General features: G+C 29.4%; 5 protein-coding genes and 1 long non-coding RNA gene across 10 annotated transcripts; 4 read left to right on the top strand and 2 right to left on the bottom strand.

The window, feature by feature from the left end:
- The first annotated feature begins 3,757 nt into the window (after positions 1-3,757).
- Positions 3,758-6,039, top strand: LOC122516793 (probable flavin-containing monoamine oxidase A). Its single transcript, XM_043634966.1, has 8 exons — positions 3,758-3,899; positions 4,020-4,240; positions 4,333-4,489; positions 4,590-4,708; positions 4,827-4,966; positions 5,099-5,587; positions 5,667-5,807; positions 5,919-6,039. Exons 1-8 carry the CDS (start codon positions 3,758-3,760, stop codon positions 6,037-6,039), a joined length of 1,530 nt encoding a protein of 509 aa, XP_043490901.1.
- A 252-nt stretch (positions 6,040-6,291) lies between these two features.
- Positions 6,292-7,641, bottom strand: LOC122514336 (40S ribosomal protein S7). Its single transcript, XM_043631076.1, has 5 exons — positions 7,533-7,641; positions 7,088-7,258; positions 6,795-6,976; positions 6,520-6,670; positions 6,292-6,405 (listed from the first exon to the last, which is right to left on the bottom strand). Exons 2-5 carry the CDS (start codon positions 7,256-7,258, stop codon positions 6,328-6,330), a joined length of 582 nt encoding a protein of 193 aa, XP_043487011.1. The 5' UTR covers positions 7,533-7,641; the 3' UTR covers positions 6,292-6,327.
- Positions 7,642-7,964: 323 nt separating this feature from the next.
- On the top strand, positions 7,965-10,020 carry LOC122514324 (PSME3-interacting protein). Of its 2 annotated transcripts, XM_043631065.1 has the most exons (6): positions 7,965-8,043; positions 8,305-8,407; positions 8,737-8,835; positions 8,904-9,123; positions 9,230-9,297; positions 9,373-10,020. In XM_043631065.1, exons 2-6 carry the CDS (start codon positions 8,311-8,313, stop codon positions 9,702-9,704), a joined length of 816 nt encoding a protein of 271 aa, XP_043487000.1. In that variant the 5' UTR covers positions 7,965-8,043; positions 8,305-8,310; the 3' UTR covers positions 9,705-10,020. The 2 variants fall into 2 exon arrangements, with proteins under 2 accessions (XP_043487000.1, XP_043486991.1); XM_043631056.1 differs by lacking the exon at positions 7,965-8,043 and having other exon boundaries at positions 8,123-8,407.
- A 2,715-nt stretch (positions 10,021-12,735) lies between these two features.
- LOC122514310 lies at positions 12,736-15,287 on the bottom strand. Of its 3 annotated transcripts, XR_006303022.1 has the most exons (3): positions 13,429-13,605; positions 13,263-13,314; positions 12,736-13,188 (listed from the first exon to the last, which is right to left on the bottom strand). It is a non-coding gene; the product is annotated as an uncharacterized LOC122514310 (long non-coding RNA). The 3 variants fall into 3 exon arrangements; XR_006303021.1 differs by lacking the exon at positions 13,429-13,605 and adding an exon at positions 15,249-15,287 and having other exon boundaries at positions 12,736-13,314; XR_006303020.1 differs by having other exon boundaries at positions 12,736-13,314.
- Positions 15,288-15,785: 498 nt separating this feature from the next.
- LOC122516853 (BTB/POZ and MATH domain-containing protein 4-like) lies at positions 15,786-17,644 on the top strand. The gene is made up of 2 exons (XM_043635053.1): positions 15,786-16,144; positions 16,470-17,644. The coding sequence occupies exon 2, from the start codon at positions 16,704-16,706 to the stop codon at positions 17,628-17,630; it is 927 nt and encodes a 308-aa protein (XP_043490988.1). The 5' UTR covers positions 15,786-16,144; positions 16,470-16,703; the 3' UTR covers positions 17,631-17,644.
- An 867-nt stretch (positions 17,645-18,511) lies between these two features.
- LOC122516862 (serine/threonine-protein phosphatase 4 catalytic subunit) lies at positions 18,512-22,456 on the top strand. Of its 2 annotated transcripts, none has more exons than XM_043635062.1 (6): positions 18,512-18,652; positions 19,348-19,521; positions 19,644-19,796; positions 19,893-20,144; positions 20,469-20,707; positions 20,912-22,456. In XM_043635062.1, exons 2-6 carry the CDS (start codon positions 19,372-19,374, stop codon positions 21,039-21,041), a joined length of 924 nt encoding a protein of 307 aa, XP_043490997.1. In that variant the 5' UTR covers positions 18,512-18,652; positions 19,348-19,371; the 3' UTR covers positions 21,042-22,456. The 2 variants fall into 2 exon arrangements, with proteins under 2 accessions (XP_043490997.1, XP_043491003.1); XM_043635068.1 differs by having other exon boundaries at positions 19,336-19,521.
- Positions 22,457-23,737: the final 1,281 nt, after the last annotated feature.

The raw sequence follows: 23,737 nt of genomic DNA, 5'->3' as shown, positions 1-23,737 counted from the left end.
TACCTATCTCTCTTCTTCTTTCCCTCTCTCTCCCTCTCTCTCTCTCTCTCTCTCTTTTTCTCTTTCTCTTTCTCTTTCTCTTTCTCTTTCTCTTTCTCTTTATCTCTCTGTCTTTCTCTTTCGATAATTATGAGACGATATATAAGCTTAGAAATTAGCCCTCTAACTATCAACATTACTAATTGTTAAAATAGATCCCTTTTAGGTATTATGTTAGTATTATCAGCAGTTAAAATATAAAGTGTCAACGTTTCATTACAATTTATTATACTTTTTCATTACCTTAAGTTTATTTATAAATTAATCTCAGTAATATAATATATATATATCATAAATATTAGTTTCCAGAAAAGTTCGCATCGATTTTAAAAAATCATTTAAAGGCAATATTTTTATTTATTTATGCAATCGATATGTATATATATATATATATATATATTTTTAATTTAAAATATTTTTTTAAATATTTTACTTTTATTAAATAGGAATAAAATTGAAATAAAGAAAAATTATTAAATTAAAATATTTTTTAATAAGGATATATATATATATATATATGTATAATTAAATCGGCACGAACTTTCCAGGCAATACAATCGTCGTTATTTATTTAAGAAGATAAGAACATCCGATTGTTCTAAAGTAATATATTTCTTATAGTGTTGATGATATATATCACAAAATAGTATTATTGTACTGTGATAAATTAGATAAATCTCTACAGTGCAGATATTTAAAATACTTTGAAAGTAAATATCAACATTGTTAATACCTCTCTATTTCCCCTTCTCTTTTCTATCAAATTTAGAACAAAATTGTCAATAATATAAATTACACAACTTATATTTTCTTTTTAAAACTATTACACCTTATTATATAATCAACATTTCTATCGAATTATTACAAATAATCTTACAATAACATACAAAAAATTGTAACTTTTCTTTTTATCAATTTCTCACTCAAACCATCGTGAAAGTTTTCGAAACTCGAGATGTAATCAAATCGACGTAGGTATCGGCGTGGCCAAGAAAAGGGTCGATTAAATTCACGGTTACGCGAAGTTTGTGGCAATTGAAACGGAGAGCGGGTCAAACTAGTTCTAAGGAAAGAAGTGGGAAGGAGAGAAGTAGAAAAAGAAGTAGAATGAAAGAAAGAACGAGAGAGAGAGAGAAAGAGGGGGAGAAAGAGGGGGAGAGAGAGAGAGACGATAGGAGGAGAACAAAAAGGAAAAGAAGAAAAAGAGTCTGGATCATAGGGAACACGAAAAGAATCCACGGGAGAAAACGGCTGGATGTTGCGGAGGATAGAAGAGGAGTACGAGGAAAAAGAGGAAAAAAAGAGAGGAGAATACTGGAGGAGGAGAAGCAAGAGTGAAAGGGGAAAGTCGAAACCCGCGCCAAGGAAACATAAGAGCGCGTTCCACCATACAATACACGCGTAGGAACACGCGGGCTTTTTCTCTGGCACGTAGAGATATATACTATATATATATATATATAAAGAGAGAAAGAGAGTGATATGCGCGCGAGCGCGTACGAGCGAAAAACACGCGAGTACCATGGACCGTTTTGCACGTACGTTTCACGAGGAGGAGGAAGAAGAAGAAGAAGAAGAAGAAGAAGGAGGAGGAGGAGGAGGAGAGAAGTGTGAGCGAAAACACAAACGAGAAAGATACGGATACGTAACGCATACATACACATACCCACACATAAGAGAATAGACAGAGAAGAGAGTACAGACACATAGATCGCATACTTATGCCGTCGCTGTGCACATAAAGTTAGGGGGCCGCGCGTTCTCTCTCCTACGTTGCCGCACAAGAATAAGAAACACGGTAGCATACATAAACAAGGAGGTTGGGGATGCAGCAATTTAAAACGTACCCCGGAATTCCTCCCAACGGGGCCGTAGAGCGGCCCTCTATATTACGAATTCCCCTCCTCTTCCTCCTCCTTCACCTCCTCAACCTGCTCCTCCTCCTCCTCCCCCTCTTCTCACCCTTTCTTTTTCTCGTTCTCTACAGCATCCACGGCTGCGAAATTTCGGTCGTGTAAGAAAATCGAAACTGCTCGCGATAACATAATTTCTTCTCGATTTCATCTTGTTCGTTTGAACGTAAGTGTGTGCATAGTAGTCGGTAAAAAAAAAAAAAGAAAAAAAAAGAAGCAAAAGAAATAAGAGTAAAACAATAAAAAAGAAAAAAAATCTACGAATACATGAAGGAACGATCTACGTAAAGAGGTTTTTTTCTAGCTTATTATTAAACTTCCAAGGAAGGCATTGTCGAGTTCTACTCGATAGATCCCGACTAGTACGGGAGCTTGTAATAAACTTTTATGAGACGTTAACCGCGTATAATATCGAAGTAGAAATCCTTGGCCTTATACGATGACTCCCATTATGCAGATCCTACGTCTACGTCTATGTCGTTGTCGTTGTCGTTCTCGTCATTTTCGTCGTCGTCGTCGTCGTCGTCCTCGTCGTCGTCCTCGTCTCCGTCGTCGTCGTGGCAATGCCGCGGATAAGTCAAATAGCGATAACAATGGCGGGAGGGAATTTGAAGTTGTGCGGCTCTGAACGTTCTGAAAGCAGGGCGATTGGCTGTTTGAACGGCGGTGTCGCCTCAGGCTGCCGTGTTTGCAGACATAAGGAAGTCGAGGTCGGTTGGTTCTCTCTCTTTTCCTCTCTCTTCCTCTTTCCTCCGTTGAGTGCGCACACGCGACGACGACTTTGGACTGTAGAAAGAGAAAGAAAGAGAGAAAAAGGAAAAAGAGAGATAGAGAGAGAGAGAGAGAGAGAGAGAAAGAAAGTGGATGGAGAGGGTACAGAGACGAGGGAGTTCAATTGGTGGCGGCAATCCTAGTAATGTACCCGTGGGGCTGTGTCAAAGTGCCTTCTAGAAGAGAACGATGTTGCATTCAGCATTCTAAAACTTCTTTCTTGCTACGCGAAAGAGCCGTAAGCTCGAGAAAAGAGAGAAAAAAAAAAGAAAGAAAAGGAGACGCAAGATATTCTTATTCTTATACCAACGATTTTATTCGAATTTCCACGCGTAACCCGTTATTTACATTTTCTGCATAAACTGAACTATCGAAGAAACATTGACACTACAGAGAATGACCGTGATATATACACATATATATATATACCTAGCATAGAAATTTCCAAATTCGAGGAAGATGATACATACATATCGTTGAAGAAGACTCAGCAAGAAAGAAGTTCGATGCTTCTTACGTTCACACCTTCTTGCACGAAGTATGGCAAACTTTTAAAAAGGCGACGATCTCTTAATAATACATGTCGTGGTGGTAGAAGCGACCGGTAAAACAGTTATAAAAACAGCGGTAACTACGTTAGAATCAATTATTTAAGATGCAGAGCTCCGTAAAGAGAGAGTGGAGCAGTCGTAAAGGGGGTGGAAGAAAGTAATGCCGTTCGTGGAAAGATGCTGGTAGCTCCAGGCAAAGAAAAAGAGTGAGAAAGATAAGATAGATAGAGAAAGAGGTAAAAGAAGAGAGAGGTAGGATGGCTATCGCGGGAATTATAAAGGCCGTAGTTAAAAGTTGCTTCGACTATCAGGGGACTGACCGGCTGAAGACGAAGTCCAAGCATTATTGTGAAACGCTTTCGTTTCGAGTGAACTTCAAAAAGTTAGAAAAACATTTGATAAACCTTTGAATACTCGATAGAATTCGAGAGAAACGGAAACGATCGATTAGAAATCTCTTCCGATCGATTAATTTTATGTAAAATGAACTTTAATCTTTACGACGAAGAAGACGCTAACGATTTTGACGTAGTGATCGTTGGTGCTGGTTTAACGGGACTTACCACAGCATACAATATACTTAAAAGGAAACCTTCTTTAAATGTATTAATCATCGAAGGAACCGGTAATTCTTTCATATTTTTCTCATATTTCCGATCGAAGCAGTGTCAATATACTTTCTTACAAGTGAGATTCCTTCATCGTAAAATCTTATACGTCTTATATATCTTTACGATTACTACAGATAAAGCTGGGGGACGCGTTTTATCACAGAATTACAGCGAAACCTTTTACGCCAGTCTCTTGCAAAAGCATATCACTCGTCTTATCCATACACTGAACATAAATACTTGCTCGAGGCAGAACATAGACTGGTCTGGAAAAAAAGTGTTTTTTACAAAAAACGGTCCCGTAGAAAAATTGCCAGCTTTATTCGCAGCTGAAGTTCGTTATTTTATTCAAGTGGTAATTATTTATCTGAATTGTTTTCAGAAACAGTATTCAAGGTTCTTAAATCAGATATGAAATTTCATACGATTCTTTTCTAATGTGCTCAGATTCAAAAAAATTCTTTAAATCCATGCTTCAAGACGTACGTAAGGAACAAGATTACGCATAAATTAGCTACAACCAGCGTCGATCAATTACTGAAGAGACTTGTGTTCTTTTCCAATGCCAGATCCGTATGCAGTTCACTTATCTATAGTACATGCGGTAAAAATTAATATTTCTAATAAAATTCTGACATTCTGATATTTTTTTTTTCAATCGATCCTTATCTACTGAATCCTTGCAACGTATATTCATTTATCAGGTATGAGAGATCTTCGTAAGCTATCAGCATTATGGATGCTTGTAATGTTAAATGGTGCAGGTGGATTGCTCAATCGACTAAAATTCACGATGGGAGATAAAAGCCGTTACTTCGTTCAAGTTATTATAAATATTTTTACAATTAAAACAATTATAATTCACAATGTGTAAATGATTTCGCTATATATTATTTTTTAAATTTAAACGAAAAAAAAGAAAAGATTACCCCATTTAACAGGGTGGAATGACGCAATTAACCGAAGAATTATTAAACCATATACTATCTAAAAATGGTCATATTATTTATGGTGAAATTGTTACGAATATTCAATTCAGTGAGGACAGGGCTTATTGTTATACTACGCGAAACTGTTTCAAGTACGTTTAAAAATAGTGTTATTGTTGAAGTCAACATTTTAATAGAATTTATTAATATTATTCATCGTGCTAACGCGCGTATTTAATTGATCAGCGTTTTTCGTAAATATATAACTGTGTACGGGTATATAGATGTGACATCGTAGTGATAGCAGTACCACCCCCAGAAATCTCTCACATTTGTATCGAACCATCCTTACCTGAACACGTATCTCGATCCCAAATGTTATTTCTACATAGTGACAATATATTTTTCAACGCATTTTATAAATATCCTTTTTGGAAAGATGAATATAGCGGTGATGTTTTAGCAACATTAGATTCAAATACTATTTTAAATATTGCTTATGATGCAACATGCAATAACTCTAAACGAGGAATTATAGCTGGATGTCTTAATAATACCAATATTATACCAACTACATCGAAATTGCTTTTGTTCGAAACACTAAGTCAAAGTTTCAAAAATAACGAAGCAAAATGTTGCACCAGTTATAAAGAACACGAACGATCTACAGATGAAAATATTGAAATTAAATTGAGAAGTAGTTGGCTTATGAGCGTTATGCAACCATGTAACATATTTTACCATGTTGATCATGTAAATGCATCCATTGATAGGTAAGAGTATTTTATCGATTTTTGTCGAACGTATATTTTTCAAGTAGTATTTTAAAAGTAGCTTTTATCTTTCTACTAGGGTTTTTTTCGCTGCGAGCGAATATGCTACAAAATGGCCTGGAACGATAGATGGTGCGATCGAGACAGGCGAATTAACAGCAAATCTTATACTTTTAAGAGTTAGACCGCAAACTTTAGAGTTTGCTGACATGATAACTATGTAAGTTTTAAATTGATCAATTTGTTATACAATTACTGCGTAATATTTGTAGACAAATACTTTATTTCCAAGTATACTAGATGAAATCTTAATTTTTTACTTTTAATACAGACAAAATGAAATCAACGTGCAAAAATCGCTCCCAATTGAAGTAGCTATAATGCAATATTTTTGCTTAGCAATGAATATGATCATATTGACTTCATTTTTACATATAGCATATAATAAATAAAATTATCAACAATCTAAACACGTTGAAATGTTAGTTCCTACCAGATCACTAAATTCAAATAACGTGAATACGGTTAGTTAAATGAATAGATGATTCAATCGAAAAAACAAAAAAGGATCTTCTGCCGTTGACTATAAAGAGACGAACTCTGGAAATGTGGGATAATTATGTGGAAGTGGTCGTAAACGGTGGAGTAATATAAAAATATAATAGATAAAATTATCCATTTAAAATTGATATCAAATCACTATGTTGGTATTATTTCAATAGTATTTATTTTTTATGAAATCATGCATATGATTCAGGAAATTCAAATGTTACATCCCGACCTGTCAGTTTCTTATAAACAGAGGCGAAAGTGTCGACCTGAAAAATATAGAAAAAATTAGTGAAATTGTAAATGGTGGTGACTGTATACGAACGATACAGCATACATTTAATATGCTATTTAATTATATAACTAATACTAAGAAGACATACTTTATGTTCAATGTTAGTCTGCTCATTTTTATCCAAGTGGACTTTAATAAGTTGTTTGCCCTCTGCTTTAACGCGAATGCGTTTGCCAACAATTTCAACTGGATAGACCAAATCTTCTAGAAGTGCATCGTAGACGGCAGTCAATGTGCGGCTACAAAATTTAAGAAAATATTATATAGAATTATACTACATTACACAAAATTTCAAAGCAACGCATTTCACTAAACATTGATAGAAATGATTCCAAATAATTGTAATAATAATAGTTAAATTACCTTCTTGGTCTCTTTTGCTTATTCTTTGTACGTGTTTTCCTAGTTGGTTTAGGTAAGATTTTTCGTTCTCCTACAAACATAACATGTTTACCAGAGAACTTCTTTTCTAATTCGCGTACCAATCTCGTATGAATCTTTTGAAATGCTTTTAATTTTGGCATTGGTACATAAATAATTATTGACTGAAACAAAAGTACTAACATTAATTAAGGCGTTTTCTAAAGATAATACATATGAACACATATGTAAAAGATATCTATAAATGCTTTTAGTATATATTAAAAAACTTTTACCTTTTTATTGTTGGTTTCAATTTCTCTTGCCTTAGTAATATAAAGCTCTCTTAGTTGTGATTTGAGATCACTATTCATTTCTAGCTCTAAAAGAGCTTGTGAAATACTGGCCTCAAACTGGTCGGCTTCGGCGCCCCCACTCTTTATGATTTTAGCATTTGCAGTGAACATCTGAAAATAATTAGGTTATGTTACTATTGATACAAATTATAAACCACAAAATAATATTAACTTTTATGCTGTGGTTAAATGTTTAAAATGCTGATAATATTATATCACTAAATAACACTTTCAAACATGAATATATGATCAAAATAAAATATTTTAGGCGTCACACAGTTAGTAACATCCATTAGTATCAACTTGTTGAGTATGCAATCTGCATTAAATATTTTTTTCCATACCACTTTAAGAAATTTTTAATCACATTAACAAAATAATTTACCGTTCTTTCTTCAATTTTTCTTTATAGTCAAAAAAATCCTGTAGAACACGCAGGTCGTAAGCTTCAACACCATGCTAAAAGAGGCAAAGGGTAGAAAGAACATAGATTGGAACTACCACTACTTAGGATTCACTCAGCTTTGACCACGGGTTCAGTAGAATGGTCAGGATTGGTGGATTTATCGTCCAATAAACATCAGCCAATAATGTATGAGTGTATTTTTAAAAATTAATTTTTATTAAATTATTTATTCCTTTTATTATTTATTAAGATAAATTTGTATGAAAAATGTTATAAAAGTATTATTCTATAATATTTTTAAACATATATATATTATATACAAACAGAAGTCACTATAGTACAGTAATCATATTAGTTACTAGGTGGCGGTACGAGCATTTCAGCAATATAGTTTCTATTATTCCAGAAACTAATCTTAAAATATAATACACTTATGCTATTCTCTGTATTACATTGAATAGTGCTTACTAACACTACTGATAGAGAAAAAGCAAGTTACAAAGTATTATAAAATATTAAGAAATGTGTAGGGTGTAAATTTTTTTTCCAAATAATGAATTGACATTAACATTTTAAATGATTATTTTTGATAAATAATCAATATATAATTACGCTTATTAAAAATTTACAAATAAAGAAATTTTGTACGGTCGGCTTATTATGGTTGATGTTTATACGCCGAGAGCTGAATGTGAATTAAATATTCTACGTTATATAAATATATATGTTTATCTTTGTTTCATTAAAACAGTGAAAAATGAGTTCTGGGTTCATATCGGAAGCTGAAATAGCAGAGCAAAGAAGAATAAGGCAAGAAGAATGGGACCGTGTACGAACAGCTGACCAACCTTTAGGTTATTATCGTACAAGTTATTCGATTGTTCGTTATTTGTTAAATGTCATGTACTCCAAATTAAGTAAAACCTATTAACTCTATACGATGAAATTAAACTATAAGAGAAAATTAAATCAGCACTTTTAACATCTAAGTAAAAATATATATTTGAATTATTAGTGTTAATATCTAGAAAATATTAATAATATATAAATTGCTTATAACAATAAAAGTGATTAATATTTTAATCAAATTTTGATAAATAAAAGAATATATACTAAACATCCGATTATAAAAGTTTGACAAATATGATGATTAAAGAATTATATATTTTTTACTATTTTTTAGAACCTCCTGACGAACCATATGATCCTAGATCTTTGTACGAACGTTTACAAGAACAAAAAAGCAAACGAGATGCAGAATACGAGGAAGCTCATAAACTTAGTAAGAAAAAAAAGATATTTCGTTTATTTGCATTTATTTGAATGAATATTGTCATTATTGTTTTCCAGAAAATATGATTAAAGGATTAGATGATGATGAAGTAGACTTTTTAGATTTGGTTGATAGAACTAAGTTAGAGGAAGAACGTAAGAAAATTCTTGAAGAAGAAAAAGAAATGCGTGACTTCAAAGCTGCTGTTGCTTCTTTACAAGAAAAGTCATTAGATGAAAGATTAAAACAAGAATTAAAAAAACCACAAATCCCTAACAAGAATGTTTGTAGTAGCAGGTAAAATATTAAATCAAAATATATTTAAACTATATTTCACACAATTGATCATTATGTTTGTGTTAATTATTATTAATTTTAATAAAACATTTACTTTATCTTTTAGTGGCCGTAATTCCCAATTAAAATTACTGGCAGGTGTGGTTGTGAAAAAGTCAGAAAAACCAAAGTTAAGTAAGTTGAAATTATAAGGTATAAAATAAAATAATAAATATTTAGTTCAAAAATTAAACTCATTAATTAATTTAGGTGAGGGCAAAGGTGTCAAAAGAAAATTGTCTTCTCCAGAATTAGATAAACATTTAGCAAAAGAAGATGATAATCATTTACAATATTCGCAAATAATAAATACGGAATCAAATGTGCTCGTGGAAAACAAAAAATCATATTTATCTGATGCAGTAATTAATCATACTGGGGGAATGAAATGTATTGGTATATTACCAGGACTTGGTTCTTATGACGACTCGAGCGATAGTGATTGTAGCTCAGATACTGATCAAGATCCAGAAATAATTCAATCCAAATATGATCTTTTAGGACGTAAAATAGTAGCTGCAAAAGATAAGGAGAAAAGCTGAATAAGAAGTATAAGTAAGCATTTTTTTTCAACAAGATAAAATGAGTGACATTTTATTTAACTAGTTGTTAAATAAGAAAATATAATCATAACTTAAATTTTTAATTTCGGAATCATTAAAGTTCCAATTTATAATGCGTGAATATATAAAAATTGAATTATTCTCTTAAAAAGGTCATATTATTTTTATTTCTATGTTAGCTATGTATTGTGTACTATTAAAATTGCAATTATTAAAGAATTTGTGTAATTATGTGGGAGTATAAATGTATTGAACAAAGACGACTAAACAAATACATTTCTATACAATCGGTAAATCTAAATTTCTTCTAATTAGTATTTTAAAAGTACTTTACATTTAATTGTTACCAAAATATTGTCAATGAATAACATTCATACATACAGAGTGAGTCTCCTAATATGACGACTTCAAATGACTTGTAAGTTACTCGTAAAACGAAAAAATGTTTTAAACAAAAGTTATATGGTATCTAGGAAGACATACAGTGCTTTAATTTGTTTTTTATTATCTTACAATTTTATTGAGATTCTTAACACAATAGCACGTCATGTCTGTAAACATGTTCCCTGCTAGATGTTAGAAATCATCAACATGAATGTTGAAAAATTCACATTACATTCGTAAAATTGATCACAAACACTGGTGGAATTTGAATGTTTGGTCACCAAATTGTTGGACTGTACTTCTTTGAAAGATCACTAATAGATCAAATATACTTCACATTCTTGCCTGAAACACTGCCTATTAGAAAATGTACTTTAACACTTTGATATTTAACATAAGTCACATTGGTCATATACATGACCATCATATGACCGGTCATGATTTCTCCTGTGACGCTGCAGTGATCATTGGTGTCAGAAATGTTTAAACTATTTACAATTGTAAAAGTTCAATAAAAATTTACAGTTAGAACGTTCTGAACATAACTGTTAAATAGAATATACTTTGAAATAAAAAGTGCCCCATTGAACAATTACAAATTTTTATTGGAACATCGAAAATGAAAGATTCATTTTCATGAAATCTTGAATAATAAAAATACTACCGTGGCATCTTGAGCGAAACAAGTGATTTCTGCATGGCAGTCAAAGTATTAATATGTCAAATAATGTGGTATCAACATGACAGCTGTCATATTAGCTTTGCGTTATGCTTCAAGTTTGTGCTATTTATTGGCATCTTGCATTTTTTAAGTATAGAGGACGGAAGATCAAAATTCACATCTTATACGCATTGAACCATTATTGTGTGAATAATAATTATTAAATTTATATGATTTCGTATTTACTTTATAAACCTTCCTTTCAGTCTCAAACAATTACTTAAAAATATAGCATCAACGTGAAAAGTATTTTGGAAGAAATTTTTTGCAGATAAATGTTAAGTGATGTTCGCAGTGATAATAAAAGATTTTGTTTAATAATACATTTTCATTGCAATTAATAGGTGAATTCATATTTCACATATTAATAAGGTAATATATATATAAATAAGGTAAGATCCATTTTACAGTATACTGTCAGCGTAGCGTTAAATATATATTATATATGATTTTAATACTATAATTAAATATCTTTTTTGACATTTTCTTTAAATATTAAACATTATGTTGTTTATAATTAATTTTTTATTTACAATAGTAAATTCATAGCAATCATTTTTACATAATATTCTAATAATTATACTACTCCATTTTCTCTCTAAAGCAGCAAAACTCAACTTTGGCTCACAAAATCGATTACGCTTATAAAAACAATATTTAAATACTGCTGAGGTTAGCATGAAAAAAGTGTTATAAAAAAAAAAAAAAAGAGATACAGAAAGGTTATTTACCTCTATTCTAAAGCCAGATTTATAAATAAAAACAAATAACTTCGCATGAAAGTCGAATTTCCACATTAATTTAATGGCAACCAGTCAATAAATTATAATCTTGTACAAATGAAGATATTTGTAATAAGTTCCATTTTAACGTTTTCTACTTAAATAAAAAATCGTATTGAACAGAAGTGTTATACCGTACGTATAGATTGTTACGTATTTATTTATCTGCACGTATGTGTATCAGCGTTAAATTGTATAATTCAATTAAATCATGGAAACCCTTGGTTTTATCCAAACTAACTAGGCGTTTTTGGGAAAGCATATAAAATGAAGTATATTATACACTAAACTAATAGTTTCATGAAATATAAAGGTAAAATATAAATTCATGAGAAACGAATAAATCAGTAAAATCTGAGGTTTACACGATTTAACTAAAGTATACAACATAACGCTATCATATAGATTTACAAGTAATTTCTGTGTAAGACAATCGTTAAGTTCCTATAAATGGTCGTATTTTGTGAGTTAGACCATTATTACAGAATAAATAATTAGTACAGAGAAAATAGGATTAGGCTTAAGAAATTTAAGAAATTATACTGTTTGTTTTTTCATAAAACTATCCGAAACCGTACTATGTGTTTTTATGTTTTTTCTGCAATACTAACAATTAGACAACAAAAAAATGTTCCCATTTAAATTTTATTGATTTAATACTATAGTAACTATCCTCAACACAGGTTTTAATGAAACAATCATACATTTAAGAGACTATAAATACAGGATAAGATCATATTATAGAATTTCATATAATCCATTACCAGGCAAAAGCGATTATTTTAATTTTGAGAACTTTCATAATTGTATTATATTGAAACACTTGGTTAATACTTAATCTTTTATATTTAAAACAAATGCCTTCATTAAGCTAATATCATTAAATAAAAACGATTTTTATGATAGTTTAATAATAAACAATATAACAATGTAGATTACTTTATCAAATTTTCTCTAATTTTTTTTGGAAGGTACTATTCAATTTGAAATAATAGTGGTTCTTATTATAAAAGAGATTACTTGTAAAGATATATTGGGTTGGCAACTAAGCGAGTGCGGTTATTTTAATAATGATCTATCAACAAAATTTGCAATCACTTAGTTGCAAACCTAATATTTTGTATAGGACATACTGATTTTATTTTATTTTTTTAATACGATACATGTTTCAGGGCTATTTAATCAACAAATTATTTTATCTTACTAATTTATTAATTAATAATTAAAATGGACGAAACTACTCGCTATATAAAAACTACATTTGAGAAAACTGAAGCTGAAAATTTTGAGTTGTTTCTTCGCTGTATCCAAGGTACTAAACGTATAACAAATCCTCTATTTATATTACCTTCTTGTCAATACTCAAGTGTGATAAATTATACTCGTCATAATCTGCGTTTACAATATGATTTTGATGTGGAACGTTATACTGGATTTTTACAAGTTTCATATACTATACCTTATCTTTTTGCGGGGAAGACAGTTATAAATGAAGAAAATAAAGCTATTACATGTGCTGCTGTCAATAGCTTTAAAAAAAAATTTAAACTGTTACTTAATGTTACTCATATATATCCTGTAACCAAAAGGATGCTCAGTTTCAAGAGAAAACATATAATAAGTATGAAACAACATATAAGTTCATTATACTTGAATTCAGAATTTAATGATCAAGCACTTCGTCTCGATAATTCGGTCTTTCCTGTGCACAAAATTATATTATCAGCACAAAGTTCTGTTTTTGAAAATATGTTCGATTATGAACGAATTAATGCACCAGAAAGAAGAATTATTATTCTAAGGAATGATAATTTACCATATTATAGATATAAAACTTTTCTCATTATTTTGCGCTACATATACACTAATGAAATTGAAGATTTGGATAATATGGCAAGCGAAATAATTTTTTTAGGTGACATGTTTCATATAACGAATTTGATAGAAGTATGTAAAGATGTTTTGATAAGACACATTAATAAAGTAAACGTAGAGGTAATTCTTTCCATTGCAGAGAAACTAAATATCCTAGATTTAAAAGCTCTTTGTAATGCTTACAAGGAAAGAGTGGAAAGAGAGGAAAGAGAGGAAAGAGAGGAAATAGAGGAAATAGAGGAAAGAGAGGAAAGAGAGGAAAGAGCGGAAGGAGGGGAAAGAGTGGAAAGAGAGGAAAGAGCGGAAGGAGAAGAAATAGAGGAAAGAGAGGAAAGAGAGGAAATAGAGGAAAGAGCGGAAGGAGGGGAAAGAGTGGAAAGAGAGGAAAGAGCGGAAGGAGAAGAAATAGAGGAAAGAGAGGAAATAGTGGAAATAGAAGAAAGAGAGGAAAGAGTGGAAAGAGAGGAAAGAGAGGAAATAGAAGAAAGAGAGGAAAGAGAGGAAAGAGAGGAAATAGAAGAAAGAGTGGAAAGAGAGGAAAGAGTGGAAAGAGAGGAAAGAGAGGAAAGAGAGGAAATAGAAGAAAGAGAGGAAAGAGTGGAAAGAGAAGAAATAGAGGAAAGAGAGGAAAGAGAGGAAAGAGAGGAAATAGTGGAAAGAGAGGAAATAGAAGAAAGAGAGGAAAGAGTGGAAAGAGAGGAAAGAGAGGAAATAGTGGAAAGAGAGGAAATAGAAGAAAGAGAGGAAAGAGTGGAAAGAGAGGAAAGAGAGGAAAGAGTGGAAAGAGAGGAAAGAGAAGAAATATTGGAAATAGAAGAAAGAGAGGAAAGAGAGGAAAGAGAGGAAAGAGAGGAAATAGAGGAAAGAGCGGAAGGAGAGGAAAGAGTGGAAAGAGAGGAAAGAGCGGAAGGAGAAGAAATAGAGGAAAGAGAGGAAATAGAAGAAAGAGAGGAAAGAGAGGAAAGCGGAAGGAGGGGAAAGAGTGGAAAAAGAGGAAAGAGGGGAAAGAGAGGAAAGAGCGGGAGAAGGGGACAGAGAGGAAAGAGCAGAGGAGGGGAAAGAGAGGAAAGAGCAGAAGGAGGGGAAAGAGAGGAAAGAACAGAAGGAGGGGAAAGAGAGGAAAGAGAGGAAAGAGGGGAAAGAAGGGAAAGATTGGAAAGAGAGGAAAGAGGAAATAGGGGAAAGAGAGGAAAGAGGAGACAAAGAGGAAAGAGGAAGTAGTAGTTCATCTGCAAGTAATGAATAGAAAAATCCAAATAAATATTCAAGTGTATTGTAAAAAATTGTGAATCATTCGAGGAATTATGATATTTCAATGTTTTATTACAAATTCAATGTATTAAACTAATATGAAGATAGTTAAATAAAAAAATACTTTTTCTCTATTTTTATATTATGTGTAAATTTTAATTTTATTATAAATCCACGAAGCCTATATACAAGGAAGACGATCGCAGTGTTATAAATATGTCTACGTATATAGACAATGAGAGAATAATTTCTATTGCCACTAGAGAGCACTAGAAACACTACTGCACTAGTTGCACTATTTGTTTCATTTATTTATTTATAAAATCACATGTACTTAAATCTGAACCTCTGAACCCCACTGCCGCCCTCGTGGAGAATTATCGTACTCGGTATTTAGTTATTTTCGATACGATAACGCGTATCTCGATCGTGCTCCTTGTATAAAGCTTCGTTTATAAATCTATCTAAAGAAAATTTTTATGTTGATATAAGAAAAGTAATTATACATACATTTACCCTCATTAAGTATTACTATAATGGTCAATGGGGATACGGTTTTGTAAAACTCGGCCCAGGGGGCAGCATCATAGATCATTCCATGTCGCGCAAATATTTAACATCAAAAATAGCAGTTGGGTGTATTAAAAAAAATGGATAAAGAAAATAAATATTATACGTGAAATGTTGAACAATTAAAGCACGAATTAAAAAAGCGTGGTCTTCGTACCATAGGTAAAAAAAATATTCTACAAGAACGGCGAGTATTATATAAATTATCATAATTAACCTCACTATCATATAGTATTTCAATGAATAATTAATTTAGGCAATGTTTAATTATATTAAATAATTATTGAAGAAAATAATTATTATTTATGAATTAGGTTGATATTTTGTGATCAAAATAAAAACTTAAAGGCAAACTGTTTAAATGGCTTTAATTTCTTATTTTTAAAAAGCAATATTCAAAAATTTGCGTTCGAAAAGACTTGCTAATATGCTGCTCCCAAGCGGAAAAGTTTGGTAAAACGGGTTCCCATTCCCATTGCTTAGATTAGCAAGTTGAACAATTTAAAAAATATAAGTTATTATATGTATGAAGCAAAAGTAAGAGAGCGAGTTTTTTGGCGGGTTTCTTTTGTCTCCCAGACAGAACGTCTTGGTGATGAGCTCTCATTGGTTACCTTATCGCTATGTGATTAGTTAGTTTACTCTCTATTGATGGCGCCTCTATTAATTGTAACTTAATGTTCTGTTAGATGTATAATCTCAATTGAATATCGATCATGCCTAAAATTATTTGAATAAAAACCGTTAATTATAATAATCTATTTCTAATGATATTTTAAATACATTTCATTTCATTGTTCTCTTTGTTTATGAAAGCTGACCAAAAGTATTATCTAGTATGTACAAATGTTACGTTCATTTATAAGCCGATTAATTCCATATAACAAAAAGTAGAGAAAATTAATAAAGTTGTATACATTGTCATGTCATTTATTATTTATTAGTTATATAACATTTTGTTATTTAATGGTATTAAGTTCATTATTAACACGTTTATTGTGAATATGAAAAATTAAGCACTAATTTAATATTTTGGTATTAAAATTTTTATAAACTCTAAAATTGGAGCTAATCATTTTAACTTATAAACTGCTATATATGTATCTGTCCCAATCAAATAATTTTAAAATTTTATCTTTAAACAAGTTTTCATATTTCCAGATATTATTGAATTAACGCACGAAAAATACCTATAAAACGTCTATTTACGGAACAGTCATATATACAAAAGATTTTACAAATGTATAATAAAATCGTGCTGTAGGAATGTCATAATATAAAAGGATAGCTTTTGATTACATACTGCCTATAGACATTTTGATAGTATTGTTTTTTATAATATGCTTATTTTGTAGCTATTTAATCAACATATTATTATCTTAACTGATAGAAACAATGGAAGAAGGAAATAATCAATATATACAAAGTGAATTTAAGACACAAATTCAAACTAATGAATATCGATGGAATATTACAGATTTTCAACGTGGTTCAGTAAAAAAGTCACCTATATTTATTTTATCAAGTCTGACATATTCAATTACTCTGTTGTTCAGAGGAAATGATTTAGTTATATTTTTTTCATTTAGAAGAAATCCTTATGGCGGATATTTGTCTGTTAGAATGAATCTATTAGATTTTAATGATACATATTTTATAGATAAGAACCATAGAGAAATTGTATATCCAAATGTAAACGATATAGCAGATAGGTTTGATGTGCTTTTTCAAGTAACTCACATATATCCTCTAACAAAAAAACTGTTTAGTATCGCCGTTCGAAAACGAGAAGAAATAAGTAAATATATTAGTTCATTATGTCTTAATATAGAATTTTCTGATGTAATAATTACGCTTAAAGATTCAATATTTCCTGCACATAAAATTATACTTGCGTCACAAAGTACTGTATTTAAAAACATTTGCAACAGTCGAGTAAATGAAGTACCATTAAAAATTAATATAACTGATTGTGAGATAGAAAAGGACATTTTTGTTATTATGTTGCGGTATATATATACAAACAAAATTAAAATTACAGATAATACAGATATAATAAATAAAACTATTGCCGTAGCTGCTTCATATAAGGTAAACAATTTGATAAAATTATGTGAACATATTTTAATCGAACGTATGAGTGTTGAGACTGTATTCAATTCTCTTTTAATTGCCGATAAATTTAATTTTCCTGAATTAGAGAATTATTGTTTCGAATTTATATCAAAAAATAAGAAAATTATTCGTTCGAGGAAAGAATATGAAAATCTGAAGCAAAATTCAAGAATAGTATCGAAACTTATGAATTACATGTTAACTTGAAAAAAATATTATTTTATCGAAAAAATCTTAATTTATTAAATTTATATGGGCATAGTTAAATATACAAATACTTTTTCTTTATTTTATATAATCTCTAATTTAAATTTTGTTTGTTTATTTTTTCATTTTGATTCTGTGCGTTTATTTTTTCATTTTGATTCTGTGCATTTACTTTTTCATTTTGATTTTGTGCGTTTTTTAACTGTATATTTTATAACAGATATTGATAAATTAAATTAAGATTATTGCATCTTTTATTTTGTCATAACGATCAATTTTTTCAAGATAAAATTAAAAAACAGAATTGTATAAGATTGTTAATAATAAAATTAAATATATCATAGACAAATATAAATAAATTAATAAATATTCTTGTATATATGGATAAAAATTAGGCTGCTTTAATTTCGCAATGTTTATGCAAAAGCCACCACTATATATGTGTATTCATTTTTGGGGAGTTTGATTTAACGAGAAGATATTTATATTTATTAGGGGGAATCCTTTCTCTTATTCATTGTTATAAATATTTTGACAATAAAAGTTTTATAAATCTCTAATACAATTTTAAATAATATGATTTTATTCTCTCTCTGTGTTTGATATATTTTATTTTATATATATAGGTGTATTATTTAAAATTAAAAACATAGATATACAAATAAATAATTTTTGTGTTCCTATAACTAGATGAAATTAATTATATAATGACGTTAAGTCAAATAAATAACGTAAATATTAAAATTAATTTTAATTGACAATCATTGTTTTTGCTTATAAATAGTGAATTATTAAAATTTCTTTACAAAGAACTAAACTACTTTTTATTTCCTAAAGATGGCGCAAACGTTTTACGTTCTGTACTTTGAAATGCAACGCATTTGGTATCTTATATGAGTCGAGTAGTCATTGGTATAAGTATATAGCCTAGAAGAAATCTTTCTAACGATTGGATTGTAAATTTATTTACTCAATGTATTAACAACTTTAAACGGACACATTTCACACGGAATTTGATAGAGGTACATAATTAAATCTATAATATATAATATATATATATATATATATATATATATATATATATAATATATAAGATAATATATATATATATATATATAAGTACATATATTGTATATAAAAAATATATCCTTAAATTGTGTATGTAATGAATTTATTATTTCTCATAATATTTCTGTATTTATTATATTTTACATTTTACTTTGGAAGATGTTAACAAAATAATGCAAATTATTGAGAGGTTTTTTCTTGTTAAAATTAGTTATATCTTTAGATTTGTTTTCTTGCAATGTTCTCAGAAATTATATTGTAATTTATTGCATATAATTGATAAACTGTATACGAATTATTCATGCAAATAGTATCTTGTAATCATAATTAAAAAAATTACATGTATTAATATATAAATGCATGTATGCTTTACCTGATTTTGTTTACTACATCAAAGTTTTGTACTTCAATTAAGTATAGACATATTGAGAATGAATTAAACTTTTAATTTATGATTTAATATATTTTCTTTTGTAATAAATCAGCAATATTTATTTTAAATAATGCACACAACAATATTTGTGAAACGTTAGTGGATATTAGATAGATTACACTTAATATAAAATATACATAACTGTATTTTATCTTATCTATATGTAATCTTTTTAACTTTGAAATAAGAATTGAGATTGTATAGATATATTTGTAGCCACTTTCATCTGGTATCATTAAAATGGCCGATTCCAGTGATTTGGATCGGCAAATTGAACAACTGAAGAAATGTGAAATTATAAAAGAAGCAGAAGTAAAAGCTTTATGTGCAAAGGCTCGTGAAATTCTTATAGAAGAAAGCAATGTACAACGAGTTGATTCTCCGGTGACAGTAAGTTTAAATTCATTATAGAAGTTGTAGACTATTAAAATATTTAGTAATTCGTTATAAAGAATTATGTTTCTAATATTTCATTATATGTGATTACTATTAATTCTAATTAATATTTATAGGTATGTGGAGATATTCATGGTCAATTTTATGATTTGAAAGAATTATTTAAAGTAGGTGGTGATGTTCCAGAAACGAACTATCTTTTTATGGGAGATTTTGTTGACAGAGGATTCTACAGCGTTGAAACATTCCTTCTTCTCCTTGCATTAAAAGTAATATGCTTATAAATTCAAGAATTATGTATTATTTATTCTCACATTTTCAATGCATTAGTAAGATTATTTTGTGAATTTTTGTTGACTTTTTAGGTACGTTATCCTGATAGGATTACATTAATTAGAGGGAACCACGAATCAAGACAGATTACTCAAGTATATGGATTTTATGACGAATGTTTACGTAAATATGGTAGTATTACGGTATGGCGATACTGTACTGAAATTTTTGATTATTTATCATTGTCAGCTATTATAGATGGGAAAATTTTTTGTGTTCATGGTGGTTTGTCTCCTAGTATTCAAACTCTTGATCAGATTCGCACTATAGATAGGAAACAAGAAGTGAGTATTAATGATTACATATTCTATTCTTTTTTAATAATAATATTTATTTTTTTTTATATATGTGGGTGGATTGAAAAGTTATAAGTCTGACATAGAAATATTTTTAATCAAACTTAATTTTATGACAATCTTAAAATTTGTAGAAAAGAATAGGCTCAAAACTTTTCTACCTATCCTTACAGATATTAACATTTAATATTTCTTTTCATTTAAATGTACGTACATATGTGTTTTAACATAAACATTATACATAATTTTCATTTATTGATATATTGTTAAAATTATATTTATTAAGAGAATAATACAAACTCTTTTGTAAAGGTACCTCATGATGGCCCCATGTGCGATTTATTATGGTCTGATCCAGAAGATACTCAAGGTTGGGGAGTCTCACCACGTGGAGCAGGATATTTATTTGGTAGTGATGTTGTAGCTCAGTTTAATTCTGCTAATGATATTGATATGATATGTAGAGCACATCAGTTGGTAATGGAAGGATATAAATGGCATTTCAATGAAACTGTTCTCACAGTATGGTCTGCACCAAATTATTGTTATAGGTATATATTTAAGTCAACAACTTTTTACATCTTATACAATTTTAAGTTATTCTTTTAGATATTTCATATAAATTATTTTACTATTGAAATATATATTTGTTGTGATATTTGAAAAAAATCTGAATATATTTATGAGTGTCTATGTGGTGGGTGTACGCGTGTCTGTGTTTATATATATACTATATATTTTTTATTTATTTTTAGATGTGGTAATGTGGCGGCTATATTGGAATTAAATGAACACTTACAAAGGGATTTTACGATTTTTGAAGCAGCGCCACAAGAAAGTCGAGGAATACCTAGTAAAAAACCACAAGCAGATTACTTTTTGTGATCAAATATTATTAAATCCCAACTTGCATGTTATCATTCTGAAGTCAATGACATAGAATCTTTAAGATTTTCATGGATAGTTTTTGTGTGTGTTCAGGTTATGACACCACAGATATTTTCAATTTATACGAAATTGTCTGATTTACTTTTAGTAAATTTTTATGGCTATATATAAAAAAGAATCAACAATTATATTTATTATTGAATATTGGAAAAAATTATATGCCAATAAGATTACTTAGATATGACAGCATATGTTTAATATGAAAGAATATTAATAATCACAATAAAATAATTGTGCTTTACTTTGTTAAGATTATATTTACAAAGTATTTAATAACTTTGTTTTGAATATTGGAGGAAAAATACGTTGAAGTGACTTCATTTTTTTCCAGAAGAAAGACGAGATATTAAAAATACTACAAAAATATTATTTCTATATTGGTATAAAGATTGTATTTCTTAACCCTTTGCGGACGGGACGATTCAACTTTAAGCGTTCCGCTGGGCAGAGCCACTTTTGCGATAATCATTTGAAATTGCCAGCTCAAATTTCTGCCTTTACGTTATATTGACGTGCTTACGTAAAACACATACATGAGATTTTCGGCTCTGTCAGTTGTTTTCGCTAAACGCACATATGAGTTCTTCGACCAAACTGATGGTTTACGCAGAACGCATATATGCGGAGGTAGTCCGTAAAAGGTTAATTAGTTTTTTTATATCTTTCCAATAAATACACAAATGCACTCTTTTATGTATATCATTTGTTGATACGTAATTATTTTTGAATGTAAATGAAAAGAAAGTAAAATACAAGTTAAACGCTTAAATTCATTAAATACTTTTATTGAAACAAAGCGTAATCTTTAATCTTAGTAGAATTGATCATGTATTTAGCAAAACAACAATTTTATGCATATAACAAGTAAATGATGCATTTTATACTATAATGTTACTTATGTAAATTGTAAATCTTTAATCAGTTTTTTAAATAACAGAAATCAAATGCTATTTGTTATACGTGTTTTCGTAATAAATACGCATAAATATCAAATTCCGTATAATCACAAGTTGTATGGATGATTAATTTTGTTCTTGACCAAGATTTAATATGAACAGTATGAGTCGATATAATAAATAAATTGAAAACTGTTAAAAATGTATAAAATTAACGTAAACAGGACTAAATTATTTACTTAATAAAGCCGTTTATACACGGTTACACCAAGTTTGTTTAATTTTATGCATCTACGGAACAATTAGAAACTTATCTATGTCTTATGTATAATTTTGTATTTGAACATACAAGTTTCATTTTCTATTTCTTTATACTGATAGATTATACGTTTTTATTCCTAATGTTTATTAAAATATTTTTTACTTGTTAATGAACTGAATAAAAGTTAACAATGACATATTTATATTACTTTACGTACTTCGAAAATAATTATCACGTAGTTCGAACATTTATTTGAAAAAAAAAATTAAATTATTATGTACATTTATATATACTTGTTAAAGGATAACAATTTATTTGAACGTAATCACGTATGTTCGGAATTCACTTCTCCAACAATTTTCAACGACTTTCATGTTTATTTCAGATTTTTATTATTTAATCGATTAGATAAATACTATAATATATGTAAAAGGATTTCGTTCTTTATTATTTATTTATAAAAAATTTCATTAGAAGGATTCCGGGGATGAGGAAAATAAATTCACATATGTTATTTTAATATATAAAGTCAAATTTATGGGCAGAACAAAACGGTATACCACGATTATGAAGTGTAGATTATATGTAAATCCTTTTTGATAATTTGAGTCGTAATCGCAAAGTTAGCTGTTAGCTAGAGACTATCAAGTTGCAACGAAAGTATCTACAATATATACAGATAACTAGTATATAGTTTTTAAAACAATTTTATGTTTGAAATATTTATGAAAATAGAACAGACATCCATAGATCTCTTATCGATCTTTTTTTGTTTTCTTGGTCTTTATTTTTACATATATTGCATTTTAATTGTTTATTTGAATAGGTCAGATTTTTAATAGATTTACTCACACACACACACACACACACACATACAAAATTTGCCTATTTTAAAATAATATATCGAAATATTGCAAATTTTAATAATAGCCGTATACGCATGGCGGCGCTGTATGCTTGCGTGGCGGGAACACTTGCTTGCTGCTTGCTAAACGCCAGATTGCATTTACAAACACTCTGACGCGGAATTGACATTATCTTCATAATTATAAATAATAATAATATTTTTATTAAAATATGTAAATTTCCTTTCAAAATATCAAACAATTGTCAATAGTGTGATTTTTATAGTGTATTATTCGCAAGTTAGACGGTTATGCTTAATTATAAGAAATACTTACTAAATTATATTCGGAGTCCGTGTGTCTTTCTAGGGAATTATTACGTAAGTATTAGATACTAGCATATTATTTTCGAATGTTTGGATCTTCATATGCATTTTCTTCAATGCAACAATTTTCACGTGTTAAAATTCGGATAATCGATATTATTTGCAATTTATTGCGTGATATAGTAGGTTGGGGAAAAAGTTCTATTATTACGGTAATGAATGATAATTTCAGTACATTTTACTAGTGATTTTTTCGGTCATATTTATAAATGGCCAATGTTATATGTTATAATTCCTTTTATCT

Source organism: Polistes fuscatus, unplaced genomic scaffold (assembly GCF_010416935.1).
Source record: "Polistes fuscatus isolate 324 unplaced genomic scaffold, CU_Pfus_HIC Scaffold1, whole genome shotgun sequence".
Lineage (NCBI taxonomy): Eukaryota > Metazoa > Arthropoda > Insecta > Hymenoptera > Vespidae > Polistes > Polistes fuscatus.
This window is presented reverse-complemented; position numbering and strand designations above follow the sequence as displayed.

Excerpts from the sequence above, each read along its gene's own strand:
- LOC122514336 (XM_043631076.1), bottom strand. The coding sequence starts at position 7,258 with ATGTTCACTGCAAATGCTAAAATCATAAAGAGTGGGGGCGCCGAAGCC. Across the intron at positions 6,977-7,087 it reads TTGAAACCAACAATAAAAAG|TCAATAATTATTTATGTACC; the intron begins GTAAAAGTTTTT and ends CTTTTGTTTCAG. Across the intron at positions 6,671-6,794 it reads AAGCAAAAGAGACCAAGAAG|CCGCACATTGACTGCCGTCT; the intron begins GTAATTTAACTA and ends TAAATTTTGTAG.
- LOC122516853 (XM_043635053.1), top strand. The coding sequence starts at position 16,704 with ATGGAAGAAGGAAATAATCAATATATACAAAGTGAATTTAAGACACAA.
- LOC122516862 (XM_043635062.1), top strand. The coding sequence starts at position 19,372 with ATGGCCGATTCCAGTGATTTGGATCGGCAAATTGAACAACTGAAGAAA. Across the intron at positions 19,522-19,643 it reads GAGTTGATTCTCCGGTGACA|GTATGTGGAGATATTCATGG; the intron begins GTAAGTTTAAAT and ends TAATATTTATAG. Across the intron at positions 20,145-20,468 it reads CTATAGATAGGAAACAAGAA|GTACCTCATGATGGCCCCAT; the intron begins GTGAGTATTAAT and ends TCTTTTGTAAAG.
- LOC122514324 (XM_043631065.1), top strand. The coding sequence starts at position 8,311 with ATGAGTTCTGGGTTCATATCGGAAGCTGAAATAGCAGAGCAAAGAAGA. Across the intron at positions 8,836-8,903 it reads CGAGGAAGCTCATAAACTTA|AAAATATGATTAAAGGATTA; the intron begins GTAAGAAAAAAA and ends ATTGTTTTCCAG. Across the intron at positions 9,298-9,372 it reads GTCAGAAAAACCAAAGTTAA|GTGAGGGCAAAGGTGTCAAA; the intron begins GTAAGTTGAAAT and ends TAATTAATTTAG.
- LOC122516793 (XM_043634966.1), top strand. The coding sequence starts at position 3,758 with ATGAACTTTAATCTTTACGACGAAGAAGACGCTAACGATTTTGACGTA. Across the intron at positions 4,490-4,589 it reads ACTTATCTATAGTACATGCG|GTATGAGAGATCTTCGTAAG; the intron begins GTAAAAATTAAT and ends TTCATTTATCAG. Across the intron at positions 5,808-5,918 it reads TTTGCTGACATGATAACTAT|ACAAAATGAAATCAACGTGC; the intron begins GTAAGTTTTAAA and ends CTTTTAATACAG.